We start from the raw sequence: 20,973 nt of genomic DNA, 5'->3' as shown, positions 1-20,973 counted from the left end.
ACTGTGTCAATGTGAGATTGGATATTGGCCTAATTATAAAGGTCTTTATACCTATATTGCTCATAATGTACACTTTGTAACTATTCAAATGGCTCTCTTTAAAAAATATTTGAGGCTCTTTTTAAGCTATTCTACGTCTTATTCGACTTAACTTAATTTGATGAATATATATGTAACTGAAATTGCTGTGTTACCTACTCTAAGATTATATCAAGAAACGGACGTTGATATTGGTTAACTTAAGCATTGTTTGTCAAAATCTATAACCTTTTTCTATAATGCTTGTGGAATATAAGAGCCGAAGTGATTTTCTTAGTTAATGAATTTGATTGAACGAATGTACATGTGATCATATTAATACAATTAAGTCTACACTTCGTCTATTCAACACTCTTCCGGTAGTATTCTATCTCTAATCACAGGATTTGCTTCATAAATATATAAAATAATTTTTATGGTTTTTAAATAATAATATGTGTGTGTAATGTTCAATTAAGTTATCTTACTAGAAGTGTATTGTTTTTTCCTCTATTGCGCTCATATATAAACATTGCATCAATTCATGGTAAGTGCAAGATGTTAACAAGATATTTATCGGCTACAGTAACAACTTTATTAAATCTATATAGAACAAGCATCTTGTCAAATAAAATGTTTCCCTGCTCAAACATTGAGTAAGCTTCCAAAGCTTACTTCAAAATTAGAGACAATTTATTCAGTTCATTTTACAAATGTAACATTAAATTATTTCTTTTATTCAAACTATTTGGAAACACAATTGTAAAGTTTGGGCATCATCTATTCAAAACCCTATATCATACCAACTTGCTCACAATTATGCGATAGACATTCTAGTGAAACATCACAAGTTCTGATCTGTATATTAATTTTAGGCGTAAACAGAAAAACGACTAATAGTGCAGCAAGAGGTGAATCCTGCTTATAGCAATTAATGGTTATGGTTAAATAACATAATACATTTTGAAACTAAATTCAAAAAATCATTCATTCCGTGAACTATGCAGTTATGTTTCACGTTTAGTAAGTTAAGAATCTATCCTCATTCCCGAATGATTGAAAAAGGGTCCTCATTTTACACCAACAATAAATTGAACCTCAAGACAGACTTTGTAAATTATGTAACCTAAATGCTGTTAATGGTGAATTCTGTTTTCTGATGCTACTCTCTGACTTTAATGAAACTAGCAATGTTGATAATTTGTCTCATGATGAAATGTTCCTACATTAAATGGGAGCAACAGATTATGACTGTATTCTCCCTGTCATCAAGTTTGTTAAACCTGATTTTGAATCTTGTATTTCATTTGATATATAATTCGTGCCAATTAATATAGTTTACTTAATTTCAAGCATATTTCAACTACCTTATTATCAATAGATACTGTCATATTAATATGTACCTGTTTATCCTGTGGAATTAGACTTTGTAGTTTAATTATGTGATACACTAATCTATGTTTGACTGTACTTGTATGTTTGGTGATATAAATAAAAGTCTGATTCTGATTTATTGCTTGAAGATGTAACATTCTCTCATTCAGTTAAAGTATACTTTAATGTATCTTCTTAGATCTTTCTTGCTGAGATTGAAAACCGTACACATTTCAAGCGTTTTAAGGATGTACTAAGCGGATATTTGCATGTATAGAGTTTATCAATTATTATCAACGCTTATAACAATATTAAAATTGCAATTTACAGCACCAACAACGACCGCAACGTTATCTACGTCTACATCACCTACAACCACGACTACACAATCAACTACTGAATCTACGACTTCATCTACAACCGTGACTACACCATCAACTTCTGAATCTACGACTTCACCTACAACGATTACTACACCTTCAACTACTGAATCTACGACTTCACCTACAACCGTGACTTCACCTTCAACTACTGAATCTACGACTTCACCTACAACCGTGACTTCACCTTCAACTACGGAATCTACGACTTCACCTACAACCGTGACTTCACCTTCAACTACGGAATCTACGACCTCACCTACAACCGTGACTTCACCTTCAACTACGGAATCTACGACCTCACCTACAACCGTGACTTCACCTTCAACTACGGAATCTACGACCTCACCTACAACCGTGACTACACCATCAACTACTGAATCTACGACTTCACCTACAACCGTGACTTCACCTTCAACTACTGAATCTACGACCTCATCTACAACGACGGTTACACCTTCTGAATATACGACTACGCCAACAGCAACACCAACGAGTGTAACAACACCAACCACTACTGTGACTACACCATCTACTACGGTGACAACAGGTAATGTGTTATTTATTCTTAGTCAGTGGGAGTGGTCTAGTTCGTAGACACATATTCTGATTGGACAATCGAATCAGGCCGTAGACGACCCCACGCTTGTACACGTGCGCGTATGTATAATGGTGTATGTCGTTCAATTTATAATAAGAGGAGATTTTACGACGGTAACTTAGTTTAGTTATTAAAATAATATTGAAGTGACTAACAATTAGAATATGCGCCGGCATCCACTACTCAAAATATTGGACCTGCCTACCGTCTATTACACGATAGAGGACAGACAGGAAAAACAAAAATTCATATTGATTATTCTCTAATTATAGTTTGATCTCATCAAGTAACATTCATGTTGCGTACTTTTCGCCTATAACACATCAAAAAACAGGCAAATGTCTGTATCAGTGTTTGATTGTAGGTACGTTTGTGTGTGATATACTTATTTAAGAACTCAAGCGGAAATCACGAGTTTTAGAAATAAACCATCTTTCTAACCTAAGATGAATCTCTTACATTGGCAGTATCGTTTTTATTTTTATGTCATGATGTGAACACCGATGTCGTTTGTACAACATTGCAATTCAATTCCTTACTACAACAATGACCACAACATCCTCAACTGAATACGACCTCGCATGCAATGACGACAACAAATAAATGGAATTCAACTAAATATCACGTCCTTCGTCGGCTACGTCTCCCACTATTGAATCTACGCTCTGGTATTCAACGACCAAATCTTTAAATACTGTATCTACGACATCACATCATTTGTCAACTATATCACTACTTACTACTGAAACTGCTGCAATCACAGTTTCAACGACTACAAAGTATTGTACTGATCTAATGGAAAACAACCTTATGACAACAAAAACGATTGATGAGGAAGATGTGACAGAAGGAGAAGAAACTAATTACCATCTTACATTTCCAAATAATTCATATGGCAACGAAATTAAGTTGTGTGCCATATTTGAACGCCTTGTCGAATTGACAGAAGTGTATATATCATGGGATGACACTGAACAGGTGCTTATTTGGCAACTTATTGTTAATGAGGAAATGGATCGAATCGTTACGGTAAGTTATTATTTTGCTACCATGGCTACTGTACAGTGCCTTCTTATTATGACACATGCAATTTGAAGTGACAGATTCAGAAAGAGAGCTAGAGAGATAAAGATTTTATATCCAGCTAAAGCCAAAATATTTGTCTATGCACAAACACTGTTTATATCTTTTCAACATAGTATCTAAATCTATCAAATAAACATGCGATATCTTTATTATTTCCACAGTGATATTTAGTAACATTTTGCATATTTATCCACCTCATATTTTTCTTCAATTTTTTTTAAATTTTCATAATACATATTAATATTTCTAAATAACAACTAGGTACACATAAACCTTTAAATTGTCCTGTAGAAAATAACTTGTTGTGACAATGGCTGTGTTTATTTTTAACAGTCGAGCAGCGAGTCAAATAGCGGAAATATTGATGTTTCAGTTTCAAATGTCCAAAAGGCGTGTGTGATCGTTGATAAACCTGAGAGAGAGAAAGATTTGGTAGTTATCATAAAGTATTGCGGAAGTGGTAAGTTTAGTTAATTATTATTGAAAAGTTAAGCATATAATGAACTATTCTGCTATTGTATAGCTAATATTTTGTACCACAGCCTTTTTACATGTCGCCTTTTCTCCCCGATGAACGCATTCGGATTGCAAGACAACGTTGGCAATGGTCAGCATGGTCGCAGTCGGTAAGCCGCCGCCAAGCCAACAACGTTGGAATAACGTTGTTTACATGCCAACATTAAATCATGGTTGGTATGGGAACATCAGGCCAACGTTGTTATGGCAGCCTTATGTTATGGTCGGCATGCCAACGTCAAGCCAACGTAGCCAGCCAACCTTAAAATGACGGTCGGCATGCCAATGTTGGACCAACGTTGTTGTGTCAACATTAAATGATGGTCGGTATGCAAACGTCTAGCCAACTTAGCCAGCCAACCTTAAAATGACGGTCGGTACGCCGAGGTTGGGCCAACGTTGTTGTGCTAACCTTAAAATGATAGTTGGTATGCCAACGTTGCACCAACGTAGCCAGAATGTCGTAAAATGACGGTTGTTACACGGACGTTGGGTCAATATCGTCGCACAAACCTTTATATGACCGTTGGAATGCCAACATTGGACCAACTTTGGTATAATCTGTTGTTCAAGTCAAGTTTTATTTTATTTTTACTAGCCGTATTAAAGAGGGATACTGAATAAAGATTATAAAAGCCCCACTAGATAAACGTATAATAAATTAAATAATCATTACAATAATAATAATAATAATAATAATAATAATAATAATAATAATAATAATAATAACACTAATAATAATGATAATAATATTGATAATAATAATAACACTAATAATAATTATGATGATAATAATAATAACACTACTACTACTACTACTACTACTACTACTACTACTACTACTAATAATAATAATAATTATAATAATAATAATAATTATAATGATAACAATAATTGGAATTGAATCATCAATAAGAATTATATTTTTATATTACTTTTTTTTTTAATCGACATTAAATGTTATCAATATTTACAGTAAATTTGAAATATCCTTAAAAAGATGCACTTTGGCAGGTTTAGTCATCAAAATTCAGCTTATATTAACTTAAAACACTTGCTCAACTCTATAATCCACATTAGCTCAATTGGTAGAGCATCAGGTCCCTGGTTCGAAGACTTAAAGTATGCACAGTATACAGGGTGTCCCAGAAAAATTACCGTGCGAATGAATTTGGACGTAAGTCGAGAAATATAAATCAAAATCCAACTAGTGGCAAATGGTGGTCATAGACCACAAACCTAGCTGGGGCGTGTTGGTGTTGTGGAGGTATCTGACCCCTGCAAAATGTTCCAAAAATGTTCCCCTGGTCATGAGGTTTGTTGTCACCGAGTTTGAGTCCCGTATTCCTTACAGATATCCAGAAAATACATTTATAATATTTGACCTCTGCATGACCTTTGACCTGACCCCTGCAAAATGTTCCCCTGATCATGAGATATGTTGTCACAAAGTTTGGACCCTTACAGATATCCAGAAAATGAAATTATAAAATTTGACCCCAGATAACCTTTGACCTGACTCCTGCAAAGTGTTCCAAAATGTCCCCCTGATCATTAAGTTGTCACCAAGTCTGAGCCCCGTACCCCTTACAGATGTCCAGGAAATTCATTTCTAAAATTTGACCTCTGCAGGTATTTGGTTAAATACAGGAAATTCCCCCTTAATGACCCCAATTCTGTTTAGACCCTATGGGCGCTGGATATAGCCAATACATATGTGCAAGTTACGTAATTGTAGGGTGTAACATGTAGGAGGAGAAGCATTTTGAAATTTATTGCCAGAAAGAAGAAGAAGGAAAGAAGAAAGATCGGATAGCAAAACAGTACCTAGCTCGGGGGGTTGAAAACCCCCCAGCTAGGTAAAAATCTAAAATCAGCGTGTAGCCCATCTTATTCTGCAACTTAGACACTAATTTTACTGGAATCGGTTGACTGGTTGCGAAGAAATGAGCGATCATATAACGCATGCGTCAATTCACTTCATTCCAAGTTTGAAAGACAGATAATTCAACACAATGCGCACTGGTGGTTAATTGTCAATGGATTTATTTTTTTTCGGTGGAATCCTTTTCGTTCTTTTTTAAACAATATGTTTCTTGCAAAGCATAGAGTTAGGTTTTGTTCAAATTTGAAAAACCTGCACGATATTGAAAATGAAAGCTTGTATGTAAGATGATGCTCGGTACTTGTAAATATCTTTATCGTTAATGCTGATATAAATGTTACATAAAGAATTATTGCATAAATAATTCCAGCTGGCTTAAAAAAATTCTCACACACATTAATGCGTTTGAAATATTTTCAAGAAATTGTAATGCAAAGTTTAAATCTTTTAAAACTTTAACATTAATGTTGCATGGTATCGAAAATCACACGTAAAGTTGTAAGCACTTGATCATTGTCATTCTTGGCAAACGTTCTTTGGAAACTTAAGATATAACATATTTGCACAACCTAAAGAATTAAAGTTGGAAATCTTCCAATTGCAATTGCAAACTGTTATTCACCTTCATGAAAGCATGAATAACATAACACTGTCGGATTATAAAATAGATAATGAGATACACAAACTTTAGGAACTGGGAGCGAGTATGAAAAAAGCGCCTGTTGATCAAACTTGGAATGAACTGCATTAATGCGCGTCAACCAGTCAAACGAATCAAATAAAAATGATGCACAATAAAATAAGCTATGCGCTACATTTTAAATTGTTTGATTCTGGTGTCTATTCCTCGACTTACGTTCAATTCTTTTCGCTCGCTTTCATGATTTTTGTCTCACTGGGCCTGTTTGCCAAAGGTTGGATCAACTTTGGCTAATGGTTGGATCAACGTTGGTCAATGGATGGATTAATAACATTGGCCCAACATCAAAGATTCGATGTCGGCCCAATGTCACAAATTACATCTGTATTATGGTTGGGTCAATGTTGGATCGACGTTGGCCCAACGTTATGGAAGTTGGGCGCCTATCCAAAAATCACGTTAGGCCAACGTCAAAAAGCAACATTGGCCCAACGCAGAAAGGTCAGTTCGCTCACGTTGGACCAACGTTGGGCCAACGTAGTGTTGCTATCTGGTCTGGGATGATTTTCTTGCATTTTAATGCATTTTAAGTGCACTTTAAATGCACTTAAAAGTGCGTAGTTGTGTGTATGTGTGTTCGAACCTTTGCTTCGTGAGGAGACACGCTTGGGTCCTGATTAGACAAGGCTAAAGCAAAATGATTAAACATAATTATAAGCCTAGAATCGCATGTCCCAGCATAGACGAGGTTTTAGCCCCAACTTCGGTGATAATATCTATTAAAAAGTGATTTTTGTTCAGGTTGAGACGATTTAATTAACCACAATCTCTTTGTTGATATGTTATTTGTTTAGTTCAATCTACGGAGTCAACAACACCAACCACTTCAGTGACTACACCAAGCACAGGTAATATCAAATACTATATAGTTCATTAGCTAATTGCGTGATTGAGCGCGAGACGAGTCTAAACAGCGTCAAAGGAAATAACATTTCAATGAATGTTACATTTATTTTCTGGTTAAAATTTGATGAAATACAATCGCCAAATGTTGGGAAACATTGCTATATTTCAAGGCATAATATTTTCAAAGCTTACAAATTTAACAAAAGAACGATTATATGAATGTGACATCACGCTTGATACATACAGTAAAATAACACGGTTGTTTGATGGGATCATTTATTAGTGTTTCAAACAAAACATCATGTACAACCAATTTTTAGGCTTAAACAGCTAAATGTGAAATCATGCTAATGTTTTTCACTTTTATAGCATTTTTAAAGCTTTTTCGAATATAAAATTGATCTATTAATGACAAAATGGTGGCGCTATTTAATAACTGGAAATTACTCTTTCAAGCTTTTATTACAAAATAATTCCTTTTTTTGTTTGTTTGATAAAAAATGTTTATAAAACTTGTTTTACCTATTCCAGTTATTTTAATGGCAGTATTAATCACCTACCAATTGCAAATAAAGAAATATGATTTAGGATAAATAGCGCCATCTTTCGTTTGCATTTAGTTAATAATGTAGCCAATTCTATATACATCAAACAACCGTGATCAAGCTCTTAAAAAAGTAAAACTAAATTTAAAAATAAAATGGTCGCTAGACGGAAAATGTTGTTCTAGGTATTTTAATACCTCATTCAGCACGACAATGCTTCTTTTCTAAAGTCGAATACACCCATTGACCCCTGTTTTTAAAGTAATACCCAATGACCTCCGTTTTTTCCAGAATGTTGTCATCAAAATGCGACAAAATGATGCAGACGCTTTAAACTGTTCTTATTTCAAAATTTCAAAATTTGGCAAAACCCCCCAAAAAACAAACAAACAAACACCCCCCCAAAAAAAATGGTGACCCTTTCTTCTAAATGTTTATGCAATTGACCCCCTTTCCCTAATTTTATACAAGTCCAGGCAGGTCTAATATATTTATCTACTAAACATATTGGACCTGCCTGTCGTCTATTACATGGTAGAGGTATTATTTAATTATAGTTTGATCACGCAGGATCACTCAAAAATATTTACAACATATTGTCAAACAAACGGGTCTTCAAAAGTCTCTTGAAGATGGCAAGATGAGTTGTACCGAAGGCAGATCTGAGGCTGGACAATATAGAGAGAGCAGATCAGTCATATAAGAGCGGTCTGATCCATTAAAGGGGTACTACACTTCTGGCCAATTTTATGCCTATTTTTGCATTTTTTTCAAAAATTATAGCGCATTGGTGACAAGTAATGTTATGTATATTATAGGGGTAAGCACTACAACTACTGCACTGGAATTTTTTTTATTTCAGCACAGACAGCAGTTGTGGAGTTACAGTTAAAAATGACGGAAAACCAATATTTCAGTGCAGTAGTTGTAGTCCATGCCCCTATAATATACATATATTACTTGTCACCAATGCGCTATAATTTTTGAGAAAAATGCAAAATAGGCATAAAATTGACCAGGGGTATAGTACCCCCCCTTTAAGGCACTTTAAAATAGTCATCATAATCTTTAAAATGATCCTCTCTCTGATCTGAAGCCAATGTAGTTCTTGTAAACAAAGTGTAGCACGGTCCTGTTTTGTTCTGCAGCAAATGAGTAACATTTTTGTGTTTCAGGTATTATTGTTTTATCCTTTTTGTAATTATTGTGTGCTAAACTTCAAGGGTGTCAAGAGTGGCTAACCATCAAAATATCGCACAGAAAAGTTCAACACACGCACACATTTGTTTTGATATTTTTTTCTTTATTTTTATTTTTCTCTTATTTTTTTTCATGGGTGAAGTTATTGCAGAAAAGAAACATTGAAAAATTCAATACTGTTCCCTGAAAAAACAAGATATTCCTGAAAAAAATTGGTGTCAGTTCCAATTTACAATGTAATCATTATTTGAATGTAATGTTAAAGATGGTTCCGAAAAATGGCCAAAAGCAATTCGACAAATAAAAAAATAGGCAAATGTGGTGACCAATTTGCATATCTTGCGACAAAAATTGCATCGGATCTAACGACTGCCGCTTACCACAACCTCATCAAGTTACATCCCTATACGCCTCACCAGTTCTTCGAAATGGCAAAAAAAAAAAACCACCCAAAAACTATTTTTAAGTTAAATATGCAATTTAGCTACCTAGCTAAAAATTGCATCAAGTCTTAGGGCAGCCACTTACCACCACCCTACCAAGTTATACCCCAATACACCTCACCAGCTCCGTGAAACTGCCGCTTACCACAACCTCATCAAGTTATATCCATATACGCCTCACCAGTTCTTCGAAATGGCAAAAAAACAACAAATTTTTAAGGTAAATATGCAAATTAGCTACTTAATTTGCATATTTTGCGCCAAAAAATGCATCAAGTCTTAGGGCAGCCACTTACCACCACCCTACCAAGTTACACCCAGATACACCTCACCAGCTCCGAGAAAGTAACCTGGAAGCCAAAGGCATTTAAAAACAAAGTTCACACAATACAAATGTATAAGACGGCCCATTATAGCATAAGGCAATTTATAAATCATTTTAAATGTGACGTATACAATTTGTCTATAACACAGGGAGATATAAAATGTAGGGATTTGGGTACTTTTTGTTCAATTTTCACAGAAATTGAAGGATTTTGACCTATGTTTTTGTTTGTCTGTTTACCACTGGGTCGCTGAAACAAAGAATTATATTAATTAAATCACCTAATTTATAATTAATACAGGACAAATAAAGATAAAAGCAAAAGTATGCTTCATTTAGTTAAAACAATAGTAACATCCCTGTTGTGTACAAAAATATAACTCTATACGACATTGCAAATCAGGATCAATTCATGGACTAAGTGCACAGGGAAATGTTGAGTATGTAAATTAAATGGAACAGCCAAAATGCCAATGGGTAAGTAATTGAACTAGAACAGCCTTAAAGTGATATCGATATTAATATTGACGTCACAGATTCGATTTGTCACGTGATCGTCAAACCTGTACTAAAGGTGTCAGTTCTGCAGGGCTTGTGACTCTTGGTGGTAATAAATATAGAAAAATGGACATTAGAGAAGAACACTTTTTTCGTGAAGGCGTTTCAGCACGTTGTCCTCTACTGTCATCAACATAGTGAAATTAATAACAATCTTTTGCATTTAGGCTTTGTTTAGGTTTTGTTTCAGTTGAAATTGCTGTGTTACATACTCTAAGATTGTATCAAGAAAAGGACATTGATGTTGGTTAACTTTAACATAGATTACTTTCAAAAATATACATGTTACTTTTTTATGGGACACCCGGTATATATATATTGCTTGTGGAATGTAAGTTCCTATTAAGTGATATTTCTAGGTTTATGATTTTAATTGAATGTAATCCTATTAATACGTCTACACTTCGTTTATTCAAGACACTTCCGGTAGTATTCTATCTCTATTCACAGGATTTGCTTCATAAATATATAAATTATTTCTATGTTTTTTAAATGATAATATGTGTGTGTAATGTTTAATTAAGTTATCTTACTAGAAGTGTATTGTTTTTTTCTTCTCTTGCTCCAATGCATCAATTCATGGTAAGTGCAAGATGTTAAAAAGAGATTTATCGGCTACAATAACAATATTATCAAATCTATATAGAACAAGTATCTTGTCGAATGAAATGTTTCCTTGCTCAAACATTGAGAAAGCTTCCAAAGCTTACTTCAAAATTAGAGACAATTTATTCAGTTCATCTTACAAATGTAACATTAAATTATTTCTTTTATTCAAACTATTTGGAAACACAATTGTAAAGTTTGGGCATCATCTATTCAAAACCCTATATCATTCCAACTTGCTCACAATTATGCGATATGCATTCTAGTGAAACATCACAAGTTCTGATCTGTACAATTTTAGGCATAAACAGAAAAACGACTAATAGTGCAGCAGGAGGTGAATCATGTAGTTTTAATGAAATCATTATGTCTAATCTTAAGCCTGCTTATAGCAATTAATGTTTAAATAACATAATAAATTTTGAAACTAAATTTAAAAAATCATTCATTCCGTGAACTATGCAGTTATGTTTCATCGTTTATTAAGGGCACGTTTAGTAAGTTAAGAATCTACCCTCATTCCCTAATGATTGAAAAGGGGTCGTCATTTTACACCAACAATTGAACCTCATGACAAACTTTGCAAATTATGTAACCTAAATGCTGTTAATAGTGAATTCTGTTTTCTGATGATATGTCCTTACTATTCTGATTAACGTTTTAAAACTACTCTCTGACTTTAATGAAACTAGCAATGTTGATAATTTGTCTCATGATGAAATGTTCCTACATTAAATGGGAGCAACAGATTATGACTGTATTCTCCCTGTCATCAAGTTTGTTAAACCTGCTGTTGAATCTTGTATTTCATATGATATATAATTCCTGCCAATTAATATAGTTTACTTAATTTCAAGTATATTTCCACTACCTTATTATCAATAGATAATGTCATTAATATGTACCTGTTTATCCTGTGGAATTAGATCTTGTAGTTTAACTATGTGATATACATTAATCTATGTTTGAATGTACCTGTATGTTTGGTGATGTCAATAAAATATTCTGATTCTGATTTATTGCTTGAGGATGTAACATTCTCTCATTCAGTTAAAGTATACTTTAATGTATCTTCTTAGATTTTTCGTGCTGAGATTGAAAAACGTACACATTTCAAGCGTTTTAAGGATGTACTAAATGGATATTTGCACGTATAGAGTTTATCAATTATTATCAACGCTTATAACAATATTAAAATTTCAATTTACAGCACCAACAACGACCACAACGTTATCTACGTCTTCATCACCTACAACCACGACTACACAATCAACTACTGAATCTACGACCTCACCTACAACCGTGACTACACCTTCAACTACTGAAACTACGACCTCATCTACAACCGTGACGTCACCTTCAACTACGGAATCTACCACCTCACCTACAACCGTGACTTCACCATCAACTACTGAATCTACGACTTCACCTACAACCGTGACTTCACCTTCAACTACTGAATCTACGACCTCACCTACAACCGTGACTTCACCTTCAACTACGGAATCTACGACCTCACCTACAACCGTGACTTCACCTTCAACTACTGAATCTACGACCTCACCTACAACCGTGACTTCACCTTCAACTACTCAATCTACGACCTCATCTACAACCGTGACTACACCATTAACTACTGAATCTACGACCTCACCTACAACCGTGACTTCACCTTCAACTACTGAATCTACGACCTCATCTACAACGATGGTTACACATTCTGAATATACGACTACGCCAACAGCAACACCAACGAGTGTAACAACACCAACCACTACTGTGACTACACCATCTACTACGGTGACAACAGGTAATGTGTTATTTATTCTTAGTCTGTGGGAGTGGTCTAGTTCGTAGACACATATTCCGATTGGACAATCGAATGATTTCGGGTGCCGTCTATCAGGCCGTAGACGACCCCACGCCGTCATGAGTGTTCATAACTTGTAACACGCTTGTACATGTGCGCGTATGTATAACGGTGTATGTCGTTCAATTTATAATAAGAGGAGATTTTACGACGGTAACTTAGTTTAGTTATTAAAATAATATTGAAGTGACTAACAATTAGAATATGCGCCGGCAATATTGGACCTGCCTGTCGTCTATTACACGGTAGAGGACAGTAAAAACAAAAAATCATATTGATTATTCTCTAATTATAGTTTGATCGCATCAAGTAACATTTATGTTGCGTACTTTTCGCCTATAACACATCAAAAAACAGGCAAATGTCTGTATCAGTGTTTGATTGTAGATACGTTTGTGTGTGATATACTTATTTAAGAACTTAAGCGGAAATCACGAGTTTTAGAAATAAAGCATCTTTCTAACCTAAGATGAATCTCTTACATTGCCAGTATCTTTTTTATTTTTATTTCATGACTTGAACACTGGTGCCGTTTGAACACTATTGCAATTTAATTCCTTACTACAACAACGACCGCAACAATTTCCACTGCATATACGACGTCGCATGCAATGACTACAACAAATAAACGGAATTCAACAAAATATCACGTCCTTCGTCGGCCACGTCTTCCACTATTGAATCTACGCTCTGATATTCAACGACCAAATCTTTAAATACTGTATCTACGACATCACATCATTTGTCAACTACATCACTACTTACTACTGAAACTGCTGCAATCACAGTTTCAACGACTACAAAGTATTGTACTGATCTAATGGAAAACAACCTTATGACAACAAAAACGATTGATGAGGAAGATGTGACAGAAGGAGAAGAAACAGGTTACCATCTTACATTTCCAAATAATTCATATGGCAACGAAATTAAGTTGTGTGCCATATTTGAACGCCTTGTCGAATTGACAGAAGTGTATATATCATGGGATGACACTGAACAGGTGCTTATTTGGCAACTTATTGTTAATGAGGAAATGGATCGAATCGTTACGGTAAGTTATTATTTTGCTACCATGGCTACTGTACAGTGCCTTCTTATTATGACACATGCAATTTGAAGTGACAGATTCAGAAAGAGAGCTAGAGAGATAAAGATTTTATATCCAGCTAAAGCCAAAATATTTGTCTATGCACAAACACTGTTTATATCTTTTCAACATAGTATCTAAATCTATCAAATAAACATGCGATATCTTTATTATTTCCACAGTGATATTTAGTAACATTTTGCATATTTATCCACCTCATATTTTTCTTCAATTTTTTTTAAATTTTCATAATACATATTAATATTTCTAAATAACAACTAGGTACACATAAACCTTTAAATTGTCCTGTAGAAAATAACTTGTTGTGACAATGGCTGTGTTTATTTTTAACAGTCGAGCAGCGAGTCAAATAGCGGAAATGTTGATGTTTCAGTTTCAAATGTCCAAAAGGCGTGTGTGATCGTTGATAAACCTGAGAGAGAGAAAGATTTGGTAGTTATCATAAAGTATTGCGGAAGTGGTAAGTTTAGTTAATTATTATTGAAAAGTTAAGCATATAATGAACTATTCTGCTATTGTATAGCTAATATTTTGTACCACAGCCTTTTTACATGTCGCCTTTTCTCCCCGATGAACGCATTCGGATTGCAAGACAACGTTGGCAATGGTCGGCATGGTCGCAGTCGGTAAGCCGCCGCCAAGCCAACAACGTTGGAACAACGTTGTTTACATGCCAACATTAAATCATGGTTGGTATGGGAACATCAGGCCAACGTTGTTATGGCAGCCTTATGTTATGGTCGGCATGCCAACGTCAAGCCGACGTAGCCAGCCAACCTTAAAATGACGGTCGGCATGCCAACGTTGGACCAACGTTGTTGTGTCAACCTTAATGATGGTCGGTATGCAAACGTCTAGCCATCTTAGCCAGCCAACCTTAAAATGACGGTCGGTACGCCGAGGTTGGGCCAACGTTGTTGTGCTAACCTTAAAATGATAGTTGGTATGCCAACGTTGCACCAACGTAGCCAGAATGTCGTAAAATGACGGTTGTTACACGGACGTTGGGTCAATATCGTCGCACAAACCTTTATTTACTAGGCGTATTAAAGAGGGATACTGAATAAAGATTATAAAAGCCCCACTAGATAAACTTATAATAAATTAAATAATCATTACAATAATAATAATAATAATAATAATAATAATAATAATAACACTAATAATAATGATAATAATATTGATAATAATAATACCACTAATAATAATTATGATGATAATAATAATAACACTACTACTACTACTACTACTAATAATAATAATAATAATAATTATAATAATAATAATAATTATAATGATAAAAATAATTGGAATTGAATCATCAATAAGAATTATATTTTTATATTACTTTTTTTTTTTAATCGACATTAAATGTTATCAATATTTACAGTAAATTTGAAATATCCTTAAAAAGATGCACTTTGGCAGGTTTAGTCATCAAAATTCAGCTTATATTAACTTAAGGTTATTAATTATTTTAAACTGTTGTGACTTGGTAGTTCACAGCATCTTACGAATGGTAGTGAACTTTGGCAAAAACTGCATTGCTCAATTCATAGCGAGCGTATAGAAGAATTAAAATATCACAGATATACTTTTATAGGTGCTGCGGTTCTTGAGTTACGTTGTAAAGAGGGCTGAAACAACAACACTTTTGTAAAACGTACATAACTCATTAACAACAATAAATTAAGCAAGTTTGCAAAGAATACGATTTGTAGAATGAACTTTTGCAAAACATCAAGGTGTTAATTTTCAATAATATATTGATCTAGATAATGAAAATCGATTTTTTAGGTTGCTTCGACCAACAATACCTCGTCTACCCTTAAAACACTTGCTCAACTCTATAATCCACATTAGCTCAATTGGTAGAGCATCAGGTCCCTGGTTCGAAGACTTAAAGTATGCACAGTATACAGGGTGTCCCAGAAAAATTACCGTGCGAATGAATTTGGACGTAAGTCGAGAAATAGAAATCAAAATCCAACTAGTGGCAAATGGTGGTCATAGACCACAAACCTAGCTGGGGCGTGTTGGTGTTGTGGAGGTATCTGACCCCTGCAAAATGTTCCAAAAATGTTCCCCTGGTCATGAGGTTTGTTGTCACCGAGTTTGAGTCCCGTATTCCTTACAGATATCCAGAAAATACATTTATAATATTTGACCTCTGCATGACCTTTGACCTGACCCCTGCAAAATGTTCCCCTGATCATGAGATATGTTGTCACAAAGTTTGGACCCTTACAGATATCCAGAAAATGAAATTATAAAATTTGACCCCAGATAACCTTTGACCTGACTCCTGCAAAGTGTTCCAAAATGTCCCCCTGATCATTAAGTTGTCACCAAGTCTGAGCCCCGTACCCCTTACAGATGTCCAGGAAATTCATTTCTAAAATTTGACCTCTGCATGACCTTTGACCTGACCCGTGCAAATTGTTCCCCTGGTCATGAGATTTGTTGTCACCGAGTTTGAGCCCCATACCCCTTACAGATGTCCAGATAATGCAATTGTAAGATTTTGCCCCTTTAATGACTTTTGACCCCAATTCTGTATGCAAGTTCTAGGCGTGGGGTATAGCCGATGCATATATGCAAATGACATCATTGTACTACAGGGTGTATCAAAATGATTGGTACCGAAGACTTCTCGTTTTTGTCGATTTTTTTTTACTATTTTTTGTGGCGGTTGTGGGGTTAATTGTTTAAATATTTATAATTATAGTAGTTTTATCTTCTCTAAAAATTTTAGATAATAAAGATAGCACATTCTGTTCAGAAGTTACATGATTCTAAAGAAAGTAGGTGTTTTTACACTTTTCATCGTAACGCTGGATCAGTAGCGCACCATTTTCAAAGCTCTATTTTACTGCAAATACCTTGTGAGAATGATATGTTGAAAATCATAGAAATGTTTAATATTTTCCTTACCTATTTCTTCATTCATAATATATATAAATGTTTTAATCAATATTTATTAGTTTTTAGTAATATTATTGACTTGAATAATTTAGTTGGGGTGAAAGAAGTTCCAGGGCGGTAATTTAAATTGTTGTATTGAGATTACTAGATAGTGTGGCAGAATGGCGATAGACTGTACACACATTGTAGGCTAGTTTAGACCTGGTAAAAGTTATTGGAATGGCTCTACAATATTCCACACTTCAGTGTGTATTCATAGATAAGAATCACTGGTTGACACAAAGCTATTGAGAAATGCAGAGAAGATTTAGAAGACAGTTTCCAAGAGCAAGGCGTATCCCATGCAAACATGCTATAACTTGCAATGCGTCAGAATTTGATATGGGCAGTTACAGAATGGATCCATCCCTGGTGTTAAGTTCTTTCAAAATAGGGCTTCACCTCACACTCCCAGAGTCGTAAGGCATGGACTTCAGGAACTATCTTTCTAAAAGCATGTGTAAAGCAATTTTATATTATGTAGACTGAGGTGAGATATTGAAGAGCATGTATACAATAAATGGTTCAAGCAGTTAACCTAATCATCTTGTGCTGTGTAAGTAAAACCATGATTACGTCGATCTTCGTTTCAATGACGATAGCTCCCAGATGCATCAACCTATCAACTTCAGATTATTAGATCAATAAGTTAACATATGCCCCTTTCTATTTATAGTACAAAAACTATATTAATAAGCAATTTTATATTTTTGATATATTTTTGAAAATGACACATAGCCCGGTACCAATCATTTTGATACACCCTGTATATAATATGTGGCAGAAGAAGCATTTTGGAGGTATTTGGTTAAATACAGGAAATTCCCCCTTAATGACCCCAATTCTGTTTAGACCCTATGGGCGCTGGATATAGCCAATACATATGTGCAAGTTACGTAATTGTAGGGTGTAACATGTAGGAGGAGAAGCATTTTGAAATTTATTGCCAGAAAGAAGAAGAAGGAAAGAAGAAAGATCGGATAGCAAAACAGTACCTAGCTCGGGGGGTTGAAAACCCCCCAGCTAGGTAAAAATCTAAAAAATCAGCGTGTAGCCCATCTTATTCTGCAACTTAGACACTAATTTTACTGGAATCGGTTGACTGGTTGCGAAGAAATGAGCGATTATATAACGCATGCGTCAATTCACTTCATTCCAAGTTTGAAAGAGATAATTCAACACAATGCGCACTGGTGGTTAATTGTCAATGGATTTAATTTTTTTCGGTGGAATCCTTTTCGTTCTTTTTTAAACAATATGTTTCTTGCAAAGCATAGAGTTAGGTTTTGTTCAAATTAGAAAAACCTGCACGATATTGAAAATGAAAGCTTGTATGTAAGATGATGCTCGGTACTTGTAAATATCTTTATCGTTAATGCTGATATAAATGTTACATAAAGAATTATTGCATACAGAATTCCAGCTGGCTTAAAAAAATTCTCACACACATTAATGTGTTTGAAATATTTTCAAGAAATTGTAATGCAAAGTTTAAATCTTTTAAAACTTTAACATTAATGTTGCATGGTATCGAAAATCACACGTAAAGTTGTAAGCACTTGATCATTGTCATTCTTGGCAAACGTTCTTTGGAAACTTAAGATATAACATATTTGCACAACCTAAAGAATTAAAGTTGGAAATCTTCCAATTGCAATTGCAAACTGTTATTCACCTTCATGAAAGCATGAATAATGAGATACACAAACTTTAGGAACTGGGAGCGAGTATGAAAAATGCGCCTGTTGATCAAACTTGGAATGAACTGCATTAATGCGCGTCAACCAGTCAAACGAATCAAATAAAAATGATCTACAATAAAATAAGCTATGCGCTACATTTTAAATTGTTTGATTCTGGTGTCTATTTCTCGACTTACGTTCAATTCTTTTCGCTCGCTTTCATGATTTTTGTCTCACTGGGCCTGTTTGCCAAAGGTTGGATCAACTTTGGCTAATGGTTGGATCAACGTTGGTCAATGGATGGATTAATAACGTTGGCCCAACATCAAAGATTCGATGTCGGCCCAATGTCACAAATTACATCTGTATTATGGTTGGGTCAATGTTGGATCGACGTTGGCCCAACGTTATGGAAGTTGGGCGCCTATCCAAAAATCACGTTAGGCCAACGTCGAAAAGCAACATTGGCCCAACGCAGAAAGGTCAGTTCGCTCACGTTGGACCAACGTTGGGCCAACGTAGTGTTGCTGTCTGGTCTGGGATGATTTTCTTGCATTTTAATGCATTTTAAGTGCACTTTAAATACACTTAAAAGTGCGTAGTTGTGTGTATGTGTGTTCGAACCTTTGCTTCGTGAGGAGACACGCTTGGGTCCTGATTAGACAAGGCTAAAGCAAAATGATTAAACATAATTATAAGCCTAGAATCGCATGTCCCAGCATAGACGAGGTTTTAGCCCCAACTTCGGTGATAATATCTATTAAAAAGTGATTTTTGTTCAGGTTGAGACGATTTAATTAACCACAATCTCTTTGTTGATATGTTATTTGTTTAGTTCAATCTACGGAGTCAACAACACCAACCACTTCAGTGACTACACCAAGCACAGGTAATATTAAATACTATATAGTTCATTAGCTAATTGCGTGATTGAGCGCGAGACGAGTCTAAACAGCGTCAAAGGAAATAACATTTCAATGAATGTTACATTTATTTTCTGGTTAAAATTTGATGAAATACAATCGCCAAATGTTGGGAAACATTGCTATATTTCAAGGCATAATATTTTCAAAGCTTACAAATTTAACAAAAGAACGATTATATGAATGTGACATCACGCTTGATACATACAGTAAAATCACACGGTTGTTTGATGGGATCATTTATTAGTGTTTCAAACAAAACATCATGTACAACCAATGTTTAGGCTTAAACAGCTAAATGTGAAATCATGCTAATGTTTTTCACTTTTATAGCATTTTTAAAGCTTTTTCGAATATAAAATTGATCTATTAATGACAAAATGGTGGCGCTATTTAATAACTGGAAATTACTCTTTCAAGCTTTTATTACAAAATAATTCCTTTTTTTGTTTGTTTGATAAAACATGTTTATAAAACTTGTTTTACCTATTCCAGTTATTTTAATGGCAGTATTAATCACCTACCAATTGCAAATAAAGAAATATGATTTAGGATAAATAGCGCCATCTTTCGTTTGCATTTAGTTAATAATGTAGCCAATTCTATATACATCAAACAACCGTGATCAAGCTCTTAAAAAAATAAAAATAAATTTAAAAATAAAATGGTCGCTAGACGGAAAATGTTGTTCTAGGTATTTTAATACCTCATTCAGCACGACAATGCTTCTTTTCTAAAGTCGAATACACCCATTGACCCCTGTTTTTAAAGTAATACCCAATGACCTCCGTTTTTTCCAGAATGTTGTCATCAAAATGCGACAAAATGATGCAGACGCTTTAAACTGTTCTTATTTCAAAATTTCAAAATTTGGCAAAACCCCCAAAAACAAACAAACAAACACCCCCCCCAAAAATGGTGACCCTTTCTTCTAAATGTTTATGCAATTGACCCCCTTTCCCTAATTTTATTCAAGTCCAGGCAGGTCTAATATATTTATCTACTAAAAATATTGGACCTGCCTGTCGTCTATTACATGGTAGAGGTATTATTTAATTATAGTTTGATCACGCAGGATCACTCAAAAATATTTACAACATATTGTCAAACAAACGGGTCTTCAAAAGTCTCTTGAAGATGGCAAGATGAGTTGTACCGAAGGCAGATCTGAGGCTGGACAATATAGAGAGAGCAGATCAGTCATATAAGAGCGGTCTGATCCATTAAAGGGTACTACACCCCTGGCCAATTTTATGCCTATTTTTGCATTTTTTCAAAAATTATAGCGCATTGGTGACAAGTAATGTTATGTATATTATAGGGGTAAGCACTACAACTAC

The 20,973-nt window shown here is 34.7% G+C and overlaps 1 protein-coding gene across 8 annotated transcripts in view; it reads left to right on the top strand.

Moving 5' to 3' along the window:
* The window catches only part of LOC140151174 (uncharacterized), a 124,189-nt gene that overhangs the window by 75,048 nt on the left and 28,168 nt on the right, over positions 1-20,973 (top strand). For 5 of the 8 annotated variants that reach the window (XM_072173428.1, XM_072173423.1, XM_072173426.1 and 2 more), the window contains 8 exons: positions 1,723-2,322; positions 3,137-3,402; positions 3,793-3,919; positions 7,355-7,408; positions 12,294-12,893; positions 13,742-14,007; positions 14,398-14,524; positions 19,546-19,599. In XM_072173428.1, the coding sequence (XP_072029529.1) occupies positions 1,723-2,322; positions 3,137-3,402; positions 3,793-3,919; positions 7,355-7,408; positions 12,294-12,893; positions 13,742-14,007; positions 14,398-14,524; positions 19,546-19,599 (2,094 nt within the window). The remainder of the gene's footprint in view (positions 1-1,722; positions 2,323-3,136; positions 3,403-3,792; positions 3,920-7,354; positions 7,409-12,293; positions 12,894-13,741; positions 14,008-14,397; positions 14,525-19,545; positions 19,600-20,973) is intronic. The other 3 variants (XM_072173429.1, XM_072173427.1, XM_072173425.1) reach the window with 2 other exon arrangements.

This window comes from Amphiura filiformis, chromosome 4 (assembly GCF_039555335.1).
Source record: "Amphiura filiformis chromosome 4, Afil_fr2py, whole genome shotgun sequence".
In the NCBI taxonomy this organism is placed as follows: domain Eukaryota; kingdom Metazoa; phylum Echinodermata; class Ophiuroidea; order Amphilepidida; family Amphiuridae; genus Amphiura; species Amphiura filiformis.
Note: the sequence above shows the minus strand (reverse complement) of the source record. Positions and strands in the feature narration are given on the sequence as shown.